The sequence below is a fragment of the Prionailurus bengalensis genome, chromosome X (assembly GCF_016509475.1).
Source record: "Prionailurus bengalensis isolate Pbe53 chromosome X, Fcat_Pben_1.1_paternal_pri, whole genome shotgun sequence".
Classification (NCBI taxonomy): domain Eukaryota; kingdom Metazoa; phylum Chordata; class Mammalia; order Carnivora; family Felidae; genus Prionailurus; species Prionailurus bengalensis.
In genome coordinates, this window is record NC_057361.1 from 11,368,780 (window position 1) to 11,394,242 (window position 25,463).

The 25,463-nt window shown below is 43.0% G+C and overlaps 1 protein-coding gene across 2 annotated transcripts in view; it reads left to right on the plus strand.

The window, feature by feature from the left end:
* Positions 1-25,463, plus strand: part of GLRA2 (glycine receptor alpha 2) — a 174,572-nt gene that overhangs the window by 131,619 nt on the left and 17,490 nt on the right. For both annotated transcript variants that reach the window (XM_043569940.1, XM_043569939.1), the window contains exon 8: positions 5,316-5,465. In XM_043569940.1, coding sequence (XP_043425875.1) covers positions 5,316-5,465 — 150 coding nt within the window. The remainder of the gene's footprint in view (positions 1-5,315; positions 5,466-25,463) is intronic.

Below are 25,463 nucleotides of genomic sequence, written 5' to 3' on the forward strand. Positions count from 1 at the left end.
GAATTAACACAGGAACGAGAGGTGAGAGGTCAGGACTGAAAGCTGGATTTGGGAGTGTTGGAAAAACAAAACACTTAAATCTCTGTGGCGCAATACAATGAAAGTTTGTTTCTCAAACTATGCTCCACTGTAGAATGGGTGGCCCTGGGTCTCCTAGAGGCCCCAAAGTGGCATATATCACTACTGCCCACTTTCCACTGGGGATCCTACTGGACTGGCAAATCTTATCTTACTGGTGTCCCAAGAAAAGGAAATGGAATTCATAAGAACTTGGCATGTGGTGGGCCAGATTTGATCCATAGGCCATAATTTGCTGTTCCCTGACATATGGGAATGATGCTTCCTGGCGCAGTGTGAACAGGGTCCTCTAAAGTGTAATTTGGGAAGTATCAATATACACCTTAATTATCCTTGGATCTTCTTCCCCACCTCCCACCAGCACCTATAACAGAGCCTTCCACGTAGTAGGCCCTCAATATTTATTTTTCTGAATTAAATATGCTTGGAAAGATACCAACTCAGTGAGTCATAATAGCATTTTGAGAACTTAATTACCTTTGAAAACTATTTTTTGCAAGATTGTACTAAAGTAGCTCAGGAAGCAATCATGTAAGCCCAAGAATCATAAAAAGAATGTGACAGGGGAAGATGTGAGCTAACAACATCTAGGGATGAGCAGTCAAAGAGAGAGAATCTGACATCAGAGCTGGGTAAAAGCAACAAAAAGGCATTTCAATCCTCAGAGGTCAGCACCGAGGGACATCACATCATATGTAATAGATGTCTCACAACACCTTCTAAATCCGTGTGAATAATGCATTTATTTAATGCCGGCACTTCAATGTTGGAAAGATGTTCATGATTTGGAGGAGACTCAGAGGCTAACCAAAATGATTAAGAGACTGAAAGGACTCATTTATGAGCAGCTATAAAAGAAGCCAAATACGTGCTTGGCCTGCTGGTGGCCGGAACGAGACAGGAAAAAGGTTTACAAATTACTAAATGCTATAAACACCAGGAAGGGGAGGAATGATGGTCAGCTCTATTGGACTTAGCTCTTGGTACGGACATATCTCAGGCACTGACAAATTCCTCTCATTATTGGGTCTTAAAACATTTACGGGCCTTCTGAATAATATATAACTGGGGAATGCTGTGATTGGTAATGTTCTATTATTACAAGGGAACAGGATTGCTCCAGAAGAGAAAATACAAGACAAATGATTGCTTATTAAGGGTAGAAACATTCCAGGCATGCTAAGTGTGCTGAGAGAATTAAAATGCACTAACGGTCCACTCCTAGAAATATCCAATACATGCAACTATGGGTAATGTTATACAGCACAAAACTGCTGAAATTTAATACAAAGATGGAAAGATGGCCAGATAATTTCTTCATTCCTTTTGTCATTCAATCATTGATTTCTCCATCCATCCCACGTATGTAATGCTTACTCATTATTTGCCAGGTCCTGTGCTGGTGATACAAAGATTAATAATACACAGAGCCTGTCCAAAAAAAAGTTTATGGTCCAGTGGTGGGGTCGGAAGTTCATGGAGTGAGAAGGAACAGACAGGCTCAACAGAGGATGATGAGAGAGCAAAGAAAAGTGGATGATGAGAGAGCAAAGAAAAGTGGCTCCTAATCCAGATAGGAGAAAGTAGGAATGTTGGGGAGGCTTCCCAGGTAAGCCGGCATCTGAGTCAAGTCCTGAAGGATTCTGAGGAGTCTGTAAATCAGAAAGAATGGGAATAGGCATCCTAGGTGGGAAGGGTTATAGATTCAAATCCTAGAGATGACAAAGCGCTGGACCATTTTGTCACACTGTATGTGGGATTGACCAGTAGTTCAGGTTGACGGAGACAAATAGTGTAAAGCAGGCGGTAACCTTAAAATAATCATTGGAGGGGCGCCTGGGTGGCTCAGTCAGTAAGCGTCAGACTCTTGATTTTGGCTCAGGTCATGATCTCACAGTTGTGAGACTGAGCCCAGTGTCAGACTGGGGTGTAGCCTGCTTGGGATTCTCTTTCTCCTGCTCCCTCTGCCCCTCTCCCACTAGCATGCACATGTACGCCCTTTCAAAAAAATTATAATAATAATTGGAATATATTAGAATTGTGGGTGATTTTTATTTTCCTTGATTTTTCTGTCTCTTCCAAAATTGCTCCGTTAACAAAGTCACACCTTTATGTAGACAAATAATTGTAAACATTTATATAGCACTTCTTCTGTGCCAGATACTATTCTAAGCACTTTGCATATATTAAGTGATTTTATCCACATAACTCTGAGATAACTACTATTGTCCCTATTATACCGATGAGGACAGGAGGCAGAAAGAGGTTAAACAATTTGACAAAGTTATAAAGCCTCTGTTTTTACATCGGCTGTGTTGCTACTAACTTTAAGTTAGAAGTCTATTTTCATATCATTTACTTCCATAATCCCACTTTAAAAATTGATCTGATAAAGAATCAGAGATACAGCCAAATATTTTGGGAGAAGAATGTTCATAGCCTCAAAATTTACCATAGCGGGGCGCCTGGGTGGCGCAGTCGGTTAAGCGTCCGACTTCAGCCAGGTCACGATCTCGCAGTCCGTGAGTTCGAGCCCCGCATCAGGCCCTGGGCTGATGGCTCAGAGCCTGGAGCCTGTTTCCGATTCTGTGTCTCCCTCTCTCTCTGCCCCTCCCCCGTTCATGCTCTGTCTCTCTCTGTCCCAAAAATAAATAAACGTTGAAAAAAAAAATAAGTAAAATAAAGTCTGCTTCCACATGTATCATCTCCTTTCGTGGCCAATAAACCCAATAACGATCTTGTATCTGTAACAAAAACGTAATGTCAAAATGACTTTACATTTAAAAAAAAAATTTACCATAGCAAAAAAATAGAACTATAAATCACCTATATGTCCTATAATACAGAATGATTAATCATGGTATGAACTATTATGCAAGCACACTTTAGAAGAAAGTTAAATGAACTATCAACAATAGCCAAAGTATGGAAAGAGCCCAAATGTCCATTGATGGATGAATGGATAAAGAGATGTGGTATATATATATATATATATATATATATATATATATATATATATATACAGAATGGAGTATTCTTCGGCAATCAAAAAGAATGAGATCTGGCCATTTACAACTACATGGATGGAACTGGAGGGTATTATGCTAAGTGAAATTAGTCAGTCAGAGAAAGACAAAAATCCTAGGACTTCACTCATATGAGGACTTTAAGAGACAAAACAGATGAACCTAAGGTAAGGGAAACAAAAATAATATAAAAACAGGGAGGAGGACAAAACAGAAGAGACTCATAAATATGGAGAACAAACTGAGGGTTACTGGAGAGGGTGTGGGAGGGGGGATGGGCTAAATGGGTAAGGGGCATTAAGGAATCTACTCCTGAAATCATTGTTTCACTATATGCTAACTAATTTGGATGTAAATTTTTAAAAATAAAAAATAAAAGTAAAAAAAAAAAGAAGAAAGTTAAATGATGTAAGAAATGCTCACTAAAAAGGACAAAGAGAAATGTAAGATACAAACTGCACTGGCATAATCCTAGTAGTGTGTTTGTGTGTGTGTGGAAAGGAAATCCACTAGTCATACTGGGATTCAATTCCAATCTTTTTTCTTTTTTTAAAGTTTATTTCTTTTGAGAGAAACAGAGACTGCAGGAGTGGGGGAGGGGCAGAGAGAGGGAGAGAGAGAGAATCCCACACAGGCTCCATACTGCCAGTGCAGAGCCTGATGCAGGGCTCAAACTCATGAAACCATGAGATCATGACCGGAGCGGAAACCAAGAGTCAGACACTTAACTGACTGAACCACCCAGGCGTACCTCCAATTCCAATCTTAGTTCTTTCCTTTAATTCGCTTTGCGACCCTGGGTAATAATTTAACCTCTCTGTATTCCAGTTTCCTCATCAGAAAATGGGGGTAAGGGGTGCCTGGGTGGCTCAGTTGGTTAAGGTCCGACTTCGGCTCAAGTCATGATCTCACTCACTGCTTGTGAGTTCAAGCCCCGTGTCGGGCTCTGTGCTGACAGCTCAGAGCCTGGATGGAGCCTGCTTTGGATTCTGTGTCTCCCTCTCTCTCTGTCTTTCCCCAGCTCACACTGTGACTCTCTCAAAAGTAAACATAAAGAAAAAGGAAACGGGGGTAATATAGTTGTTTTAGTGGCTACAAAATTAATACAGGTAAAACGCTTACAATATAGGCTGGTAAATACTCAGTGTCCGTATTAAAAAAATTGGAAACGCTATTTAAAAACTAAAGCTACACATTCAATGGTACACATTCAGCCAGCAGTTTGATAAGACTTTGTAGTCTGGGGTCTAATAGGTTACACCATCTAGTTATTTTTTAAAAATAATTGGAAGTGAGATAAAGGGCACTTTCCATTCCAAGTAAAAACTATTTGCTTTCAGAATCTGCTTTCTCAAATTTTAAGATATACTAAACACCCGACCAACCAATGAAGTGTTTTAAAGTTTCCTTTTTAACCAGATATTGTCCTAAGACTAGAGCCCTGATGTTTTATTTGGGTTGAATATTCTTGAATTGTGACAGTTTTAAACTATTTAGAAATGTGCTTTCATGTCAGGATCAATCGAGGGATGGAAATTACAAACTGGTTTTTGAAGGGCCCAAAGCCATACATAGCCTATTTCTCATCAAGGTTTTGGAATTACCTTAATTATACTAGTTTTTAAATATTAAGAAAAAAATAGAAGGAAATAAGCAATTTCAAAAGTTTGTTTTTTCTTTTTTTTTCATTAAGCAAATTCTTGTGGTGCTCTTCAGAGCTGGTCTCAGGGATGAGGTGACCGAAGCAGATGGGCTATACTGAGAGCGAAGGAACAAGGGCCTGGGGCCAGGGGCATGTCACTTTCACTGCTTGGCCCAGAATCTGCAAAGTGGAACGGAAAATGCTTAAGCACTCTCTTTAAAACAATTTTTTTTAATGTTTATTTTTGAGAGAGAGAGAGACAGACAGAGACAGAGAGACAGTAAGCAAGTAGGGGAAGGGCAGAGAGAGAGGGAAACATAGAATCCAAAGCAGGCTCCAGGCTCTGAGCTGTCAGCACAGTCTGACGTGGGGCTTGAACCCACGAACCGTGAGATCATGACCTGAGCTGAAGTCGGACTTGAGCCACTCAGGCGCCCCTTAAGCACTCTGTTAAGGAAAGGACAGAAAATCCTTGATGAAGAAAAATGAGGTATTCTGCCTCTCACAACATTAGGAACTTGATTACCCCACAAGTTTTCACGGTGGCCCCCCTCCTCTCTCTCTTTCAGGTCTCCTATGTCAAAGCGATTGACATCTGGATGGCGGTGTGCCTTCTGTTTGTGTTTGCTGCCTTATTGGAATATGCAGCAGTGAACTTTGTCTCCAGGCAACACAAGGAGTTCCTGCGGCTCCGGAGAAGACAGAAGAGGCAGAATAAGGTACAGTTGACCCTTGGCGCAGACAAAGTCAGGTAGAGCTTGAGGTAGTTAGCCAGGCAGTGTCATTCAGAAAATAGAATACATAATGAGCAAGAAGCTAAGGTTAATTTTTGTCCTGATTTGCCCTACTCTACTGAATTATTGCTCTAGTGAGTCCTTTAAAATGAGGGCAGGGTTGTCACATTTAGCAAATAAAAACACAGGACATGCAGTTAAACCTGAATTTTAGATAAACAAATAGCATTTGGTGTATATATGCCCCAAATACTACATCAGAGATACTTGTATTAATAAACTGTTTATCTGCATTTAAGATTTCACTGGGGGCCCTGTGTTTGATCTGGCAACTCTAATTGGAGATGCTCAATTTGACAAAATTGCTTTAAAATCCTGTTGTTTTAAATATTAATAATTTGTGTGTATGTGACTTTGGGGACATAGCTGCCTTGACTTTTTCTTCAATTGCTCTGGTTTCATGTAAATAAGGCCCCGACCCACGTTGGGCACATCTTGATAAATCCAATCAAACTGACCTCGTTGTCTCGACTTAAACTTTAACGCATGAACCCAAATTTTACACTTTATCCAGAGGTTTGCGGTTTCAAATATATGGCTCAAAATCATTAGCTCTAGTGGTTCCCAAAGTTGCTGGTACAGTAGAGGTGTAGTAGAGGGACATGAGAATAGCCTGGAGGGGAGGGGGTCTTTCAAAAATCCCAAACCGTGGTCACACCCCATACCAATTAAATCCCAGTCTTGGGATGGGGCACAGGAGTCAGGATTTCTGAAACTCCCCCCAGGTCATTTCAGTGTGTGGAAACGTTGGAGAAGCGTCACTCTGGTTTATAATCTAATTTCATACAGGACACCAGAAGGCTCGTGCTTATTTTGTGTGTCACATTCTGGGAGAGAAACATGCCCCTTGCTATGGAGAATGCTAGTGCCCATATAATCGCTAGAGAACTGAATTTTAACTGGAGTTAAAATTTTACATACAGGATATGAGAGAGAGTTTTCAAAACCTGTTCCCCTCAAATTTGAGAAATTAAACCTGCTATTAAACCAAAAAACGTTTCAGTGTCAATCTTAAGGCTTCCAAATACCCAGATTCAAAGCTAAACATTTGTTGTAACTTAGATGTTGGTCACGTTGAGGAGTTTGTATGTGTACGAGCTCAGAGAATCCTGACCTCATCTACCAAAACCTTTCCTCCACATACTTTGGACTGGTATCTGGCTGGTTGCCCCATTTCTCTTCTTTACCTCTTAGGAATAGTTTGTCCTACCACAGCCCAGAGAAACACACCCACATATGCTCTTGCTCTATGTTGTTGAACACCAAGCCTTTCTCAATTTTCTCCTCTTCATCTCCGCGTGGATGATAACCATTTCTTCAACTTCACCTACAGGAGTCTAGCACAAAGTGGCACTTGCGCCACCCAGGAAATTACTGGAATGTGAGGATTCAGCCCATAAACTGTATTCCCAGAATTCCCTGGCTTAGCATAGTAGATGGCCACTGACCGCATAGTCTCCTAGAGCAGAGATGGAAAATGGGTTTCATCATGCTTCCCAATTCTGAATAACTGGTAGGACCGCCTTGGAACGCCATGTGGAAGATTCTTAGGCTGTATCTGTAGCTTCCCTCATCATCAGAATCACGTGGAACACTTGTTAAAAGTACAAGTTCTTGCACAGATTCCCAAACCTATGAATCACAGTCTGCAAGGGGAGGTCACTACAAATTAGTACTTTTTACAAGAGGCCCAAGTGAGTCATATTACGAGAAGTCTGCAGAAACCTGGGCAGTACAAGAGCAGGTAGGAGAAAATAAGAACAATGAAGTAGTAGAAAATGTAGTTGGAGGACTGGGTGATTTCAGATTCATATAGGACTTTGCAGGCCAGTCATTAAGGAATGGATTTTATTTGAACTGACTGCAATGCGGGAATTAGTTTCAACATAGCAAATGTCCGCCTATCAAGTGGATAGTCCATGGGGTCAAGAGTAGCAGCTGCAGGGGCGCCTGGGTGGCACAGTCGGTTAAGCGTCCGACTTCAGCCAGGTCACGATCTCGCTGTCCGGGAGTTCGAGCCCCGCGTCACGCTCTGGGCTGATGGCTCAGAGCCTGGAGCCTGTTTCCGATTCTGTGTCTCCCTCTCTCTCTGCCCTTCCCCCGTTCATGCTTTGTCTCTCTCTGTCCCAAAAATAAATAAATGTTGAAAAAAAAATTTTTTTTGAAAAAAAAAAAAAAGAGTAGCAGCTGCAGATCAGTTAGGAGGCTATTAGGGAAATCTTCCAATCCATGAGCATAGAAGGTCTTCCCATTTCTTTGCGTCATCTTTAATTTCTTTCATCAGTGTTTCACAGTTTTCAGAGTACAGACCTTCTACCTCTTTGGTGAGGTATATTACTCGGTATCTTATTATTTTGGGTGTAGCTGTAAATGGGATCATTGGCTTTATTTCTCTTCCTGCCGCTCCATTATTGGTGTATAGGAATGCAACAGATTTCGGTACATGGATTATGTATCCTGCAACTTTACTGAATTCATTTAACACTTCTAACAATTTTTTTGATGGAGTCTTTTGGGGTTTCTATATATAGTATCCTGTCATCTGCAAATAGTGTAAGTTTTACTTCTTCCTTACCCATTGGGATGCCTTTTATTTCTTTTTATTGTCTGAGTGTTGTGGCTAGGACTTCCAGTAGTGTGCTAAATAAAAGTGGTAAGAGTGGACATCCTTGTCTTGCTCCTGAACTTAGGGGGAAAGCTCTCAGTTCTTCCTCATTGAGGATGATGTTTGCTGGGGGTTTTCAGAGATGGCATTTATTATGTTGTAGCATGTTCCCTCTAAAACTACTTTGTTGAGGGTCTTTTTTATCATGAAATGCAAGTTGTACTTTGTCAAATGCTTTTTCTGCGTCTGTTGAAATGATCATATGGGTCTTATCTTTTCTCTTATTGATGTATCATGCTGATTTACTTGCAAATATTGAACCACACTTGCATCCCCAAATTAATTCTCATTTGACTGTGGTGAATGATTTTTTTTTTTTTAATGGATTCCGTTTGCTAGTATTTTGTTGAGAAGTTTTACATCCATGTTCATCAGGGATATTGGCCTGTAGTTCTCTTTTTTAGTGGTGTCTATCTGCTTTTGGTAACAAGGTAATGCTGGCCTCATAGAGTGAATTTGGAAGTTTTGCTTTCTTTTCTAGTTTTTGGAATATTTGAGAAGAATAGGTATTCAACAATGTAAGAAACAATAGGTGTTTCAAGGCTGTTGAAAAAAAGGAACACTTGTGCGCTGTTGGTGGGACTGCAAACTGGTGCAGCCACTGTGGAAAACAGTATGGAGTTTCCTCAAAAAGTCAAAAATAGGGGCACCTGAGTGGCTCAGTCGGTTGAGCGTCTGACTTCAGCTCAGGTCATGATCTCCCGGTTCCTGGGTTCGAGCCCCGCGTCTGGCTCTGGGCTGACAGCTCACAGCCTGGAGCCTGTTTCAGATCCTGTGTCTCCCTCTATCTCTCTGCCCCTCCCCTGCTCTAGCAGTTTCTCTCTCTCTCTCTCTCTCTCTCTCTCTCTCTCTCTGAAAAATAAACAAAAATTAAAAAAGAGAAAGGAAGACAGCAAGATAGTATGGGCACTGCAAAAAGGAGCAAGAAGGACATCTGAAATGGCTGATAGTGGTGGGCATTAAGGGAAGACTCCTTAGAGATGCCAGCTGGCATTGGTTTTCACTGCTTTGTCTTAAAAAAATTGAGAAATCCAAGTTTATGTGTTTTGCCTGGAGATGTTGACTTTGACTATGCATCTCAAAATGGCCATTCAAAATATGAAGCTTAATGAACAAACTGAAGATTTTAGAGGGAGGTGGGGGACAAAACAGATCATGTTTGGACCTTTGCAGTCAAGGCTCTGATTTTCATTGACAATTAAATTTGGGGCGGGGGAGGGGGAAAGAGGAGACATTTCCAATTATGTATCCCTTAGGAAATGGCATCTTTTTCTCTAAGGCAGCACTTTAAGTCTTTTAAATCTAAGCCATGGTAAGAAAAAAGTGGTAACAAGAGCTACCACTGATTGAGGGCTTACTATATACCAGGCACTGTTTTAGGCACTTTTCCATATAGTAATTGATTTAATCCCCACAACAGCTAGGGGCCTGGTGTGCTCATACAGCCCAGCTTACGGTGCAAAGTCCTGGTTTTGCCTGGTTTCCTGATAGTAACTTAGCATTTGTTATGGATTATTCATTTTAAACAATTTATTAATAGTTGCATTAAAATAAATTGAAATGGGTTTGGTTGACTTCCACTTTATACAGCCGGTTTCTGTCATGGTGTAATCTTCTGGGGGGGGGCGGGGGAGGGCGATATACGTGTTCAGTGGACAAGTTCTCACTTTAACATGTAGTAAAATCTTAAAAATAGCCATCACTATTCCTGGCTTCTGTTTTTGACCCTTACCAGAAGCAATGTCATATCACTTTCTTTCCAGGATAGCTCAAAGGGAGCTTGCTGTTATCAAAATGAAGTGCCTGGGACACAAGAGACTGGAGAGAAAGGGTTCTTTCTTTTGGCCTCTGTCAGTACTGGGACACTGCCATCCTGCTGGCCACTTGGTCCGTAACATGGCACAAAAAATCCGTGACACTAGTAGGCCACCACTTGGTGGGAACACACGGTCTGATGGACAAAAAACAAAAAAGACGCGGAGCAGTCTTGCTGTTGGGCTTCTGAATATTCACAATTGAACGCTTTGGTCATTTTTTGCAGGATAACTTTATTGTTTGATAATGCATTTTTGTTTTGTAATACTTCACATTACAGGCTGAATTGTTTGTTAGCGCTATCTTCCACTATCCAAATTGTCCTTGTTTGGATAAATTACATGGTCATGCTGTCAAAGATGAAGGCAGTATTCTTATCTTCATCTTACAGATGAGAAAACTAAAGCAAAGGGAGTTTCGGGAAAATGCCCAAAGCTACACACACAGGCAGTCCGGCTCCAGAGTCCCTGACCTCAACCGCTGTTGCCGAATTCACATTTTATATCTTACATTATGATCCAGCATCTTTGAGACACACACATACTTGAAACAAACAACTCTAATGCACTCTAATAGTCTATTCTGCTTTAAAAAAATTTTTTTAATGTTTATTTTTGAGAGAGACAGAACGTGAGTAGGAGGGGCAGAGAGAGAAGGAGACACGGAACCTGAAGCAGGCTCCGAGCTGTCAGCACAGAGCCTGACGCAGGGCTCAAACTCACAGACCGTGAGATCATGACCAGAGCCAAAGTTGGATGCTTAACCGGCTGAGCCACCCAGGCGCCCCTGTCCTGTTTTTGAAATGCAGACGTGGTTAGGGTAAGGCGAGTGGGGTGAGCACACCAGTCAGTACAGGGTCAGATCCTGTTATTTAAAATGTTGATGTATTGTTCACCTTGGATTTTTTGCATTAACAATGAATTTTTTTTTAATACTGCATGAAAATATTGATTGGGAGAAGTGAGGTTCTGGCACACCTTACATTTTGCACCTGAGGCCTTACCTTGCCCTAGTTCTGGACCAGGTAGTCCTGAACTACTCAATTTTCACAGACCCTAATAGGTTGTGGCCCGAGTTAAAACAAAAACACCATTTTTAAATGCTCAATATTCCCAATGAAAAAAGTCAGCTCTTTAATTTCCCAGTGGGTACCCTACCTCTCCAACATAATACAGGTTATTTAGAGCATATAAGAAAAACAAGAGTGAATCACTTTCCAAAGTGACATTAGCATTAAGATTTATTCCAGGAACGTATGTATTGAGAGAACCGTGAGATGACATTTACTCGCATGGGAAGAATACCTGGTGTTTACTAAATGATCCAGTTTTAAAATGGGGTCACTTTCAAGGAGGAGCCAGGTACTTTGTGACTAGGTGTGTTTGCTTAGATTATCTTTTCTCCATCTCGAAAAGCAGTCAATTTTATCAAAGCAGAGTTTCCTGGAAACAATCGAGCCCAGATCGTCAAGGGACACAACTTGCAAATCCCTATGCTGGGGCCAACCCGGGTCTATTAGAAGCTGACGCCCCAGGTCTACCGGCTAAAATCCTATCGTTATGTTACCTCCTGAGCTCCAGTAAGTTTTCATGACATGTGATGTTTCTAACAACTTCCCCACAAGAACTTTAAAGCCTCACCTGACTTTCTCCCTTCCACCCCTCTTTCTTTTTCATATCTGGCCACACCACACCTGACTTTTTGGCATCAGGCCTGATTTCAGTTATTTCCAGTTGCCCACAGAGCCCTGATTTATTTTATTATACTTTCAGAGACCAAACAGAAATGGTGGCTGCTTGAGAACATCAGTATGCTTGAGAACATGGCCACCTAATAAGCGGCCTTTGTTTTTAAAGTTTTTATTTTAATTCCAGTTAGCCAACATAGAATTATATCAGTTTCAGGTGTACAATATAGTGATTCAACACTTCTATACTACACCCTGTGCTCACCATGATAAGCTGCCTTTTAAAAGGAATGTTAACACACTATTTAGACTTCAACCTCCCAGGAAGAAAATACGGGGCTTCAACCTGATTAGACAACAGGGTGAAATGTGAGGGCCTGATCAAAAGGTCTCAGATGACAGTAAGTTGGCAAAGTAAAAATTCAGTACTCATTTTGTTGTGATTCTCTCCCTCCTCTTTATCTATACTTTAACTCTTAGCTACACTGCTAATTCCTCAAAAGATCATGTCCTGATCCTATAGGGCTGATATCATCCCACTATTCCAAGTACATATAGTACCCAATTTGTTCCTTTTCATAACAGGTGTCACTTTCTACCCACTGTTGTCCATGTTTTATAGAAGATTGGAAAGATATTGGGAGATATTACTTATGACACCTTACCTAGAAATACCTGAATCTTGCTCTCAACCAATCATCTTCTCCTTGACTTACTGAGTGGAAATAAACCTACAAGGGCAATAAACTATTTTTTATCCGGGCTTTGGCCTCGAATCTGAATGCAATGCCCCCAGGAGGGAAACAACGTAGCTGAAGCCCTTGTCCCTTCACTCAGTCGGTCCAGAAACCCTGCACTATTTCCTTCCCACTGTTCCAAAGGCCTGAGATTTTCCCATTCCAATGGGACACGAGGCCCCCACTGGTGAAGGCCAGAAGACAAGGACCCAGAGCAAATGGTCACCTTGGAGTGGCTTATCTAAAACCCATGGGGTCTTCAAATGGCCACGGTGACACTCTTCCTCATTAGGGGTAAAAATCTCCTTCCTCTCTTCCTTGAGACATCCCTTCAAACACTTAAGGATGGTGAGTTGGCAGCTCTTCTCAAATCTTCTGAGCTAAACAGACCTAGTCCTTCCTGTAATGTGGCTTAAAGCCCCTCAGCACACTGATCACCCTTTTCTGGTTTGCTAGTGAGCACCTTGAAGTAGGAGTCACAGAATCTGAAATAGAGCCCGGGGCAGGACCAGCACGTAACACAAAGGAGCAGTACTGTCCCCTCTTTAGCTGCAGTTTTCAATAGAGTATTAAATTACAATAGTGCTTTTAAGTAGTCTATTCTATTATTGGCTCAGTTTGACCTAATGCTAATGCTTCTTAATTTCCCAAGTCTTTTTTCCCCCTATTGTTAATATGAATAGCTATCAAGTTATCTCCCCTTAAGTGCTTGCCTTTTTCTTTTTTTAAAATTTTTTTAAGTGTATTTACTTTTGAGAAAGAGAGAGACAGAGTGCAAGCAGGGGAGGAGCAGAGAGAGAAGGAGACACAGAATCCAAGCAGGCGCCAGGCTCTGAGCTGTCAGCACACAGCCTGATACGGGGCTCGAACCCACCAACCGCAAGATCATGACCTGAGCCGAAGTCGGACACTTAACCGACTGACTGAACCACCCAAGCGCCCTTGACTTTTTTTCTAATGTAAACAAACAACTTCAGATTTATTGTTATAAATTTCACTTCATTGAATTTGGCCCATTTTCTAGATGATATTAATCTTTTTGATAATGATTTAATCATCTGGAAAATTAGCTACCACTTTTAGCTTTGTAACATTGACAAGTAGTGTCAACACTCTTCAGCCAAAGGCCACAAGAAAGAAGGCTGTAGTTAAACAAGGTGGGTTTACTCTGCAGTGAGGGAACACACACACCAGGGGAAGCAGGGGGTGAGGGGTCCTCTGTAAATGGGGCGATTTGGGAGGAAAGTCTAAGGGAGTAGGGATTTGCTCTAGGTTGGATACTGTCAGAAAACAGGGGAAATTCTATAATTCAGTGGGGATATCAATAACTTCTACCTGTAGAAGGGCAGACTCATGTGAGGATAAAACTGGTAAAGACACAGCAGTCACTCACTTCAACCAAGAGCGGGATGATTAGTATTTTGTGGGGAGCATAGGGGCTTTGTTTTTGTTTGTGCTTAGACCAAGTTAGGAAGTGGTCTTGTTTTGTCTGATTTTGTCATGGTCACAGAGTAGCCTCGTCCGAGGTGGGTATCCTAGGAGATAGATTCAAGTTTTGGAGTTGCAGATTTTACCTCCTAAGATGGCCTCAGCTGCCAACATTCAAATGGAGGCACTGTAATTTACCAGTCCTGTGACCTTGGCGGGTTACTTAAACACAAAAACTTCTCTGTGGCTCAGTTTTCTCATCTGTGAAATAGAGTTAATAGTGTTCACCTCATAGGACTGTGGTGAGAATAAAGGGGGTTCCCGCGAGTAAAGCTCATAAAATAAAAACGCTGGCACGTGGTAAATTCTATGTTTAGTGATCATTTTGATAGCCACTTTCTCCACCACGACGTACCAGACTCTGGGTCATAAAGTTTTTGTTCAATTTACTGGGGAACATGTTCTACAGATCAAAATCCAGCATCTTCAAGTAGCCACAATAGGCTGCCTACATTTTCCGTCCCCCATTTTCATCCCTCTTGTCTTTCTTCCACAATGGAAAGTTCGATTGCACAGCAGATGTGATCTCCGTACAGCTATTTTTATAATCAGAGTATTGAAATAATGAGTGCTTCTTCTAACAAGAGAAGTGGAAAGAATTAGGAGCAAGCTGAATTCTTCCATTTTATCTCAAACTGATACAGGTTGTAGCTAAACTCCCTCCTAAGTGCAAGGGCACTTTTTCCAAAAGTAGAGAACCCATTAAGAACCTTCTAACCAGGGTGCCTGGGTGGTTAAGTTGATTAAGCACCCAACTCTTGATTTTGGCTCAGGTCATGATCTCAGGTAATGATCTCCTGGTAAGTGAGTTTCTTCTGAGCAACCCCCCACCTCAAAATAAACTTAAAAAAAAAAAAGCCTTCTAACCCAGTAAGAATGTAAATGGGAGTTTGAAAGGTCACTATTGAAATGCAGATGTTTATACCACTAAACCTAATCAAATACACAAATCTAAGCAAATGAGTCCACTGACCTATAAGTAGAATAGGATCCACCTTTGAGAATCTTGCTCAAGGTCTGTCATCTTTTTCTCTTCCCCTCCAAAGGCTGAGTAGTGGTTCTCAGCCTGAGCAATTTTGCCCCCCAAGGGGCAGTAGAGGCCAGGATGCTGTTAAACATCCTTACAGTGTACAAGATAGCCCCCCCCCACCAGAAAATGAAAAATTATCTAGCCCCGAATGTTGATAGTGCCATGGTAGAAGAAACCCTGGTTTAGAACATTCCTAAGACTGTTTCGTATCGAGAAGTATATCCTAATTTTTTGTTTCTTATTTGCAAGGGAGACATGGTTTACATACATCTGCCCACTCAGTCAAGGGAGTACTTTCGGTTCTGCTAACCTCAGAGTCTATTCCTCCATGGTTCGTATGTAGGCAGGGCTCACTGGGCGATGGCCAATGCTTTCCCTTACATTAGAAAAAGGCAAATTCTATCCAGCAGCCTACCATTGACATTTTGATTTATTCAAATACCCCACGAGTATGAAAGAAAACACCATCTGATTGGCTACATTAAAACATAAATCACATGGATCCACACAGCCTCTGATGCTACGCACGGCTTCATACAGGAAGTGAGACAGGGCCCTTATCTGGGAAATATTAGGTTCACACCCTGAATATCCAAATTCTGGGCGATGAAGATGCTTGCATGTGGGCAGGAAAAAATTAAGTTCTTTATCACACCTATTTAGAGAATGCTCAGTGGTGTGAACAGTCACAATGAAAGCTTATTTTTGAGATTACCGGACCAACAGGCACACACAATGATGTTGAGTGTTAGGGAGCGCGGTAGGTGTTAAAGAGACCAACAATTTCAACCATTCTAGAAAGAATCTACGAGGAACTCGTAAACTGGCTCAGTTACTAAAACCGTGAGTAGGCATATAAGAATCTTCACCACTTGGACCAGTGATAGGCACAGGGATTGAGACTAACCAGTAACCAACACACTCGCCCGTTTGCAGATGGGACTGAGTAGTTCGCAGACTGCCGCTGGAGTATGGGCTACCTGCTGATCTGCTCTAGATCAGTCCCGCTCGAACTCTGGTTTGCGTGAGGATCCCCTGCCGGCCTAGGTAACAGAGGCTCCTGGAAGCCAGCTCCAAGCTGGACTTAGCCGGTCAGAGCTTGGGACATTTCTAACACGGCGTTCAGTAATGAAGATGCTGGGATCACTTCACACCCTTGTTACTAGTGTGTCCATAGTCATGTCAAAGACACTAACCCCAGTGATTCCCTGTTGAAAAACTAGCCATTAAAAGATTGACAGGAAATATTTCATGAAGACATTTTAGCCTGGAAATCCCTACAGGTCTCTCCCTTTTCCTTGTCCTTGAGAAGGAAACTCCAGGGTCTTAGCTTTTAGCTTTTTTTCTTTTTCTTTCAAGAATACAGGGAAGCAGTACATGTGCTCTTTTGTCCTTTAGCATTTGCCCCGATATTGTGCCACGTGTTTGTACAAGGTGTTTAAAGAGGATTTTGTAGATCATTAATTAAGGTAACAACTGCTTCCTTAGCAAGCAGGATGTTGAAGAGGTTGTAACTGCTTCCCCAGGGAGCTAGAACGCACGTTCGTTCTTTGTCTTAGGTTGAGGAGTTTAGATGCAGCTTTAACAGGCCTGTGTGGATTCGGAGTTCGGACTTAATTGTGAAAGCCAGCAAGAATAAATAAATGTCACGGTAGTTTGCAATTCCCATACACCACCAGGCTAGAGAGCTGGTACTTGTCAGGGACACAGAGGCCTGAAATGTTTTTGAGGTGTTTTTCTTCCAACCTTGTTCCATTTTGCTAGGTATTATGACAGACTTATTTTAAGGCTTTCAATATGGAATTCTCCTTTGCAAGATGCAAAAAGTGATGTGCAGAAGAAGCCTTACAAATGAAATGCCTATCTTTTTAGTATCTCCAATTCTTTTTTTCCATCTCAGACTATTTACCGTTATCTCCATTTTCTTTACGTTCCTTCCTACTATGTCCTGTTTCTCTGTCTTGGATTTTCTTTGTCATTTTCTTTCCCTCACTCTCAACGTCATCTCTTCAGAGTATCTCATTTTATTCATTCATTTACTCATTCGGTGTAAACGTGTCACACGCCTACTACAAGCCATCCACAGAGTCCAGCAGATTCTGCCCTGGGGATGCTCACAGCCCAGGGAGAGCTAGACTGATAAGCAGACACACCTTCCGTGTACATATGACAGGTATTGTGATAGAGGCCAGAGGACTGCTATGGGAACACACTGGGGGTGGCTCTGTGGTAAACACTGTCAATGCTCCACCCATTTTTCCCATGGCACTCCTGCTTTCTATATACAATGATGGCTTCCTACTATAAGCTTCACTCTGTCATGGCGTGGAGAAGACGGGTCTTTGGCCCCAGAAGCATGCTCAACTTCTGCAGGGCATGCTGGAAATACTGAGACCTTACTCCAGGAAAAACTCTCTGCCAACAATAGTTGGGGGCTGGAGATAAATATCCCACCTTCCTTGTCCCTCTGAGGTATGTTCTATACTGGCTCCCAGTGGGATTGAGCCCATCACCCACACTCTAACCTGATTACCAATGCCCCTTAAATTGATATGGTTTCTTTTCCTGCCTCACTTTCCCACTCCCTACTGGTGCCTCTTGAGATCACCTCCCAAATAAACTACATGCACTCAAATCCTTGTCTCAGGGCCTTCTAGAAAAAGCCAGCTAAGACAAACACCAAACCAACGCCTGTGCTCCCTCAGAGATAAGTAACAAGACAAGAGCCTGGACAGCTGAGCAGGTCCTAGGCAAGGAAAGACTCTGCACCATGCTAAGAAGGCTGGGCTTCCTCTCAAGGCAATGGGGAGACAAAAATACGGCTCCTGTGAAGGTCCAAGAGGGGATAGCAATGGCTATATAACATAAAAAGGAGATGAGTAAGAACGAAAGGACACTTTATATATAAATGAAAACGTGACCAATACAGGAGTTACCACTTTTTTTTTGCAATAAAAGTTACCTCAGGTCTGTAAACATCAATTATACTTTATATTTCTAGAATCATCAAACTTAGCTGCAGCTCCAGTTTTGCAGATAGACCCTTTTGAGAGATTTGCTACACAAAATTTTAAAAGGGAATTCAATGTTAAAATGAGAAGAAAAACTTGTATCGACTAGTCTCCTTTTTTTTGTTTTGTTTTGATTTTTGAGAGAGAGAGGAGGAGGGAGGGAGCACGCATATGTGAAGAGGAGGGGCAGAGGGAAAGAGACAATCCCAAGCAGGCTCCATGCCCAGAGAGGAGCCCAAATGGGGGCTCAGTCTCACAACTGTGAGATCATGACGTGAGCTGAAATCAAGAGTCAGATGCTTAGCCAACCAAGCCACCCAGGTGCCCCAACTAGTCTCCCTTTTGCCTTGTCTGTGTTTTGTTGGCTAGGATGGACAGACTCGCAGACAAATGGTTTCAATACAGAATGCTATGTGCTACAGGCAAGGTTCAAGTGCAAGATTCGGTGAGGACCAAGGATACAGCAGGTCCTCCACTTCGTAGTACCTGGGAAGTGACCACTCGTTTGGTCCTGACGTAGGAGTAGGAGTTGGACAGGCGAAAAGGGGCTAAAGAGGTTGTTCTGGCTGAGGGAACAGTTATGCGAAGGTCATCATAAAGAGATGGACCCAGCAGAATGCTGGGGACATGGGGCCTGTGAGAGAGGAAGACTTCAGCTGCTCCGGACGTGGGAACCACCAAAAGGTTTTACAGATGCAGTAATCAGATTGGGCTGTAGAAATCGCACTCCCCATAAAAGCATCAGATCGGAACGAGGCACAAGATCAGGAAAATATTTACTTTGGCATTTCTATTTAAACATGCTTTTAACTGTATAATTAGTCCACACCTACCTGAAAGCCCCTCCCTAGATGAATAGATTATGAATACACAGTAGTTAATCCTTTTGTAATTTTGCTGGAATTACTTTTCCAAATCTAGGATACATACTATAACCTTAGCAAAGCTCTCCTTCAACAAGTATAAATACGGAAAGGTCTTTGTGGTTTGAATTATTTGCATTAAGAAATGCTTCTCGTTGTTGCTGTCTTATCACCACAAACTTAGTGGCTTAATCCAAGACAAACTTAGGATCTACAATTCCGGAGGTCACAAGTCCAGTATGGGCCTCACTGGGCAAAAGCAGAAGGCATTGGCAAGGCTGCATTGCTTCTGGAGGCTTGTGGGGGGTTTTTCGATCTGGAAGGCGATCAAGGAAAAAGACATGGCCGCGCAAGGAAGTACCACACGACAAGGTGTATGGGCTGAGCTCGGCGGGGTGGCATCGGGGCGGGGGAAAGTCACTTACCGCATGAGATGGTCTGGTGGCTTATAGCAAGGAGCTGTCACCCAGAAGGGAAGAGGGCAAAGGGACTCCCAAGGGAGAGATGGCTTATCAGTATAGGTGATGTCATTCAGCAGCACTCGGAAGTGTCCTTGTCAGAGAGCTTCAAAAGGCAGCGGCAGCTGAGGGTCTTAAAATCACAAGGCTCTATGTTATCACTGGTCAGCAGATGCTGAACATGGTTTCATGAGTTATGCAAAGCAGGCAGGCTTTAGATGGCTAAAAATCTGCTTGTTTGGGCCACTTTAAAGGGTTGCCTGGGTGGCTCAGTCAGTTAAGCGTCCAACTTCGGCTCAGGTCATGATCCCACATACGGCAGGTTTGAGCCCCGCGTCGGGCTCTGTACCGACAGCTCAGAGCCTGAAGTCTGCTTCAGATTCTGTGTCTCCGTCTCTCTCTGCCCCTCCCCAGCTCATGCTCTGTCTCTCTCTCTCTCTCAAAAATAAATATTAAAAAAATTTTTTAAGTTATTCAATGTGTAACATGTGAGATGTCATCAGGCTTTTGAGCCAACAGGTCCCAGCTCGCAGTGAAGAAATAAACAACCCAGGGGCCAATACATCGTGGCCCACTTTGTCTCAATTATATAACACAGTTCTAGGGAAGAATCAGATTCTTGCCTTTTCCAACTTCTAAAGGCCACCCACGTTCCTTGACTTACAACCCCCTTTCTTCAAAGCTAACAATGTTGTCTCTTTCTAACCTTCCCTCCACACTCCCGTCTCCCTCTGACCACAGCTGAGAAAGGTCCGCCACTTTTAAGAGCCATGTGATTAGATTAAGTTCACCTGTATAACCTAGGGCTTTCCCTCCATGTCTAATTCCTTCACTTAATCACACCTGCAAACTCCCTCTGTCCTCTAAAGTAACATATTTGCAGTTACACAGACATCTTTGGTAGCCATCATTCTGACCACCACACAGAGCAACGGTTTCCCAGGACTGTCTGAGCGTGTCCGCAGGCCACTCTGGTATATTCCATCCATGCTCGAGGCAGTTTGGAAGTGCCAGGAGGTGAATGCCCCAGGAGTGGTGCTGAACCAGTGAGAGCTGGGGCTTGGTGGCTCAATACCGAGCCTCCTCACTCCTCGGTAGGTTCAAGTCTGAGTCACTCAGAGGTTTGAACTCATTTGCCAACAGTAATGCGCTGAAGATTCACTCAGCCTTCCTTGACTTTCCTCGTTTCTGTGTCCCGCTTCCCTCCTCCCTCACCTCACTTCGGGTACCGCCTGGCAAATAAACTGCTTGCCCAAAAATCCTTGTGTCAGTGTTGTATTGGATATTGGAGACCACAAAAGCAAAGTACAGTGCAGTGCCTTTTGGGCCAGGAGCCCGACGACAATTACAGTCCCCTTTAACTGCACCCTCTGCCTCCTCACCAAATGCCAAACAGACCCTAGAATACATTTTGTGCCCAAGGTGTGGAAACAGAGGGCTAGGGATCTAGAAGGAGCAACGAATGGCATCCCTGAAACCAGAAGAGTAGTTTCTCCAAATTACAGAAAAACAGTTGCATTGCATCTGTCGTACTTGGCAGTTGGCATTGAGATAATATTTGGTGCTACTGGGTTTTCCAAGTAACCTGACAGGTGTCATAATACAATTCTCTCTCTTATGTCCCCGAAATGAAGCCTGTGCCTTCAGCTCTACTATTATCTCACAAAGGCTGTGATGGCAGGGATCCTCGTATCCAGCTCTTAGTTGCTGTGAAATCCTCCTTGGGGATGCAAGCCAAAGGTACCTCACCATCACTGGGCTCTTGTAAGGAGATCAAACAGAACGAGAGAGAAGTCTGGTGCTTCCCTAATCACAGTTTCGTCTTCCATCAATTATTATTCTTATTTGTAACAAGTTCATTTGGGGACAAAACACCGAAGCTGGAGTTCTTTCCCACCTGAGTGAAGAATGATCAGAAGCAGGCGTGGCCATTTAGAAAACAAATGCTCCGGCCTCTGTGCAGAAGCGGGCATACAGAAATCGGTCTCGTTTTCGCTGTCTGCGCCCTGCGCCGCTGGACAAACCCTACACTTCGTTTATTCAACAGATATTTTTTAGACTGCTTGCTTTGTACAGAGTTCTGTTGTAGATCAGGGGAAGTGAGGAGATGAAAACTGCCTGAAACCTGTTTCCGTGCAGCTTTCCAGATCCATAGGAAGAAAAATGAAGTGCAAATTTGTTCTACTATGGGGCGGAGAATGCGAAGAACCATACTAGAGTTCTAGTCGGAGTGGTGGCAATCCCTAGGAAGGGAAACACTTCCAGGTGACGAGCAGGGGCTAATCTCCAGGAGGACCTGGCGTCCAAGGCACTTCATTGCGTCTTGGAATGTTAACCGTCAATTATTCTAACCTCATCTGGTTATTGCCAGATAAATAAAACAGAATGAACTGATTAAACGGGCAATGAAAATTCTGCTCTATGAGGTGGCAATCAAGGCTCCCGGGAACGCGGCCTCGGCCTCCCTTGCCGATCTTGCCCCAGGGGACACTTGGCAATGTCTGCAGGCATTCTTGGGTCTTCACGACTTGGGGGCGGGGAGGCGGGAGATTGTGTGAGCTCCTGGCGGTGAGTGGGTAGAGGCCACTGATGCTGCTAAACGTCCTACAGGGTACAGGACAAGGCACCCACAGCAAACAATGATCCGGCACAAATGGCAACAGTATCAAGGCTGAGAAACCCTGATCAAAGGGACAGAGACACGCTGTACTCACAGAGGACTGTGGTTTTCAGAGAGAGAGAAAAAAAAAGTTTAGCTTCAGGACTGCAACGTGGTTATGAACAATGCTATCACTCCTGTCAGGAGTAATTAGGCTAGCATAACCCAAAAGATTATACAGCCAGAGAAACCTTTCAATTAGGAATTTCCTCTTTAGTAAGTTAGCTCTTTATGTAAGCTTCTTTTATGTACACCAGATAGTAAAAAACAGATGCAAGATATGGTTCTTTGCACTGGGAAGAGGGGTATGAGTTTTTGGAGGCATATAATTTAATTGCTTCTGAAGACGCTGACGTGGGTGTGAACACTAGAAGGTTAAGTTACCAAATGTTCCCACTTGATTTCACTCTGCTGCTGGATGTATTCAAGAGCAACAAAAGTCACACCAGAAATGAGCCCTCCTATCTTCTAGAGACAAGGTAATCCACTGGAGCAAACTTCACAAGCCTGGCCAGACGTGATCGTCAGCCGGGAGCTTTTTAAGCTCTCCAGGCCCAGACCAGTTAAGTTAGCACCTTTGCGGAGTGGAAAACAAATGAAGCCATCTTGATTTTTTAAAGACTTCTCAGGTGATTTCAATGTGCAGCCAGGTTTGAGAACCAGTGCTGTAGAGCTTTGCTTTTTAGGGTGTCACCCGCTGACCACCAGCACCAGCGTCCCCTGGAGCTTGTTAGAGACGCAGACTCTTGGGCTCTACCTGAGACCTACCAGAATCAGAATCTGCATCATAACAGGATCCCCGGGATTGGAGGGGGGGGGCCAACAGCACACTGAAACTTGAGAAGTGCTGCTCTAGAACATACTGCAAATAGTCAATTTGAAACATGTACACATATTGCGGGGGGCCGGGGTGGCTCAGTCAGTTGAGTGTCCGACTTCGGCTCAGGTCATGATCTTGCGGTTCCTGAGTTCGAGCCCTGCGTCGGGCTCACTGCTATCAGCCTGTCAGTGCAGATTTTGCTTCAGATCCTCTGTCCCCCTCTTCCTGCCCCCCAAAATATACACATATTTTAATACATACAATCTAAAACAAGGCACACTATGAAGGCATGGGACAGTGCCCCAAAGCTCTAAATAAAATTAATTTTCACTTGATGAGAAATGTTAAATTCATCACTATGGCTGCTTAGGTTTTTCAGAAAATCTTATCTATTTTAATTATGAAAGATCGTAATCATATAGAATAATCACATGTTGTGCTTTTTTTTACATGCGTGTCTTCTTAAGAGTAGCACTAGCTGTCCAGTGGCCTGAGATTATCATTCTGGCATTGGGAACCAAATGAGAACCCCACGCAACACCTTTTCCTATAACTGAAAAGGTGCCCTCTCAGCTCTATGTTCATATACACAAGCAGGAGACAAGATGAAATGCCATCCAATAGAATCCATGCCAAGCTAAAGAGTTTCACCTTAGTTAACAACACTGACCTGTGCTCACATGTATCGTGGTAAAACAGTTGTTCTAAATAGTCATATGACTTTATTCCAGGAAGCACAAAATGCTTCAAATTAAAGTAGTCTGGCGGTGATATTTTCGTAGAGAGTTTAGGAGACTTGTTAAAAGTTGGACAGCCAACTCCTGGCTGCCAGACCCTAGATGTCGTAATTCATCATTGAATCGTCAAATGCTCTTTCACACTTCCTGTCTTTTAGGACAGATTGATAAAAGGGACAAAAAAAACTTGTAAAAATCTCTGTCATAAAGCCAGCTTTCTTCATCCCAGCCAAATATCCTGTCAACATGTTTCATTAGAGCACCCTTTTCTGGAATAATTCTGCCATGTGAATTTCTGTCCTCTTAAAATATATATATATATATACCTTTTTTGCTTCAAATCATACAGAGAAAGAGGTGAGAGAGAAGCGGGTGTAGTGAAATGAGCTGCTGTCAGGAGTCCTGCTGGCTGAATTCAGATCCTGGCTGGTACTATATTTGCTGTGTGATTTGGAGTGAGCCATGGTCAAATCACTCTGGGTCTTAGTTTCCTCGTCCGTAAAAAGGGTCTAATAAAGCCCTTTGTCATGGAATTACTATTAGAAGTAAACAAGAGTATGCATGTAAACGACAGTGCCTTGCATACAGCCAGCAGTCACCAAATATTTCCTTTCTCTTCCCTTCACCTGTTTTCTTTAAAAAAAAAAAAAAACTCTCAGGAAGGGGCACCTGGGTGGCTCCGTTGGTTAAGCCTCCGACTTTGGCTCAGGTGATGATCTCGTGGTCTGTGAGTTCGAGCCCCGCATCGGGCTCTGTGCTGACAGCTCAGAGCTTGGAGCCTGCTTTGGATTCTGTGTCTCCTCTCTCTGCTCCTTCCCATTCTCATGCTCTGTCTCTCAATAATAAATAAACATTTAAAAAAAATAAAAACCCTCAGGAAAATGTCATCAGAAATCTAAACATCAGGGGCTGTTCATTATTCATCTTTTAATCCAATGAGCCTGTCACGTTGTCCCATAGACAGTACGTTACACACTGTAAACTTAGATAGCTACGTCTTCTTAAGAATCCAGGCCACTAGCGTCTAACTTCTAGCCCAACTCACAAATCTATGGGAAAAGGAACAGACAGCTACCTGGAATAGAATGAGCTCTTTTTTTTTATTTAAAAAAATTTTTTTTCAACGTTTATTTATTTTTGGGACAGAGAGAGACAGAGCATGAACGGGGGAGGGGCAGAGAGAGAGGGAGACACAGAATCGGAAACAGGCTCCAGGCTCTGAGCCATCAGCCCAGAGCCTGACGCGGGGCTTGAACTCACGGACCTCGAGATCGTGACCTGGCTGAAGTCGGACGCTTAACCGACTGCACCACCCAGGTGCCCCTAGAATGAGCTCTTTATGTAAACTTATCTTCTCCTTTTCATGGAAAATGTCCTCTGACTCTTTAAAATGATCCTATGTATTATTTTGATTAATTGCCTACTGTTTAGTGCACAAAAGACTCACAACTGTATTATTAAAAGCCAACTTCAGGGCGCCTGAGTGGCTCAGTCGGTTGAGCGTCCGACTTCGGCTCAGGTCATGATCTCACAGCTCGTGAGTTCGAGCCCCGCGTCGGGGTCTGTGCTGACAGCTCAGAGCCTGGAGCCTGCTTCAGATTCTGTGTCTCCCTCTCTCTCTGTCCCTCCCCCCTCCTGCTCTGTCTCTCTCCTTCAAAAATAAATAAACATTAAAAAAAAATTAAAAAGCCAACCTAATAAAAGCAAGCATTTAGGATAGAATACAAAAAAAAGGTGTGGGGCTACTGCTAAACAGGTGAAAAAGCAGGAGGAAAGAGCCTCCTGCAGAGAGCTAGAATTGGAGCTAAGGATGGAAGTTTGAACTGTAATTCAGCAGGCAGACAAAAGTCAAAGAAAACCACTGGACAGAAAGAAGAGGACATGGAAAGGCCCAGAGATGTGGAAAAGCTTGGGCCACTGAGGGAACAGAGAGTTTCCCAAACACAGGATATG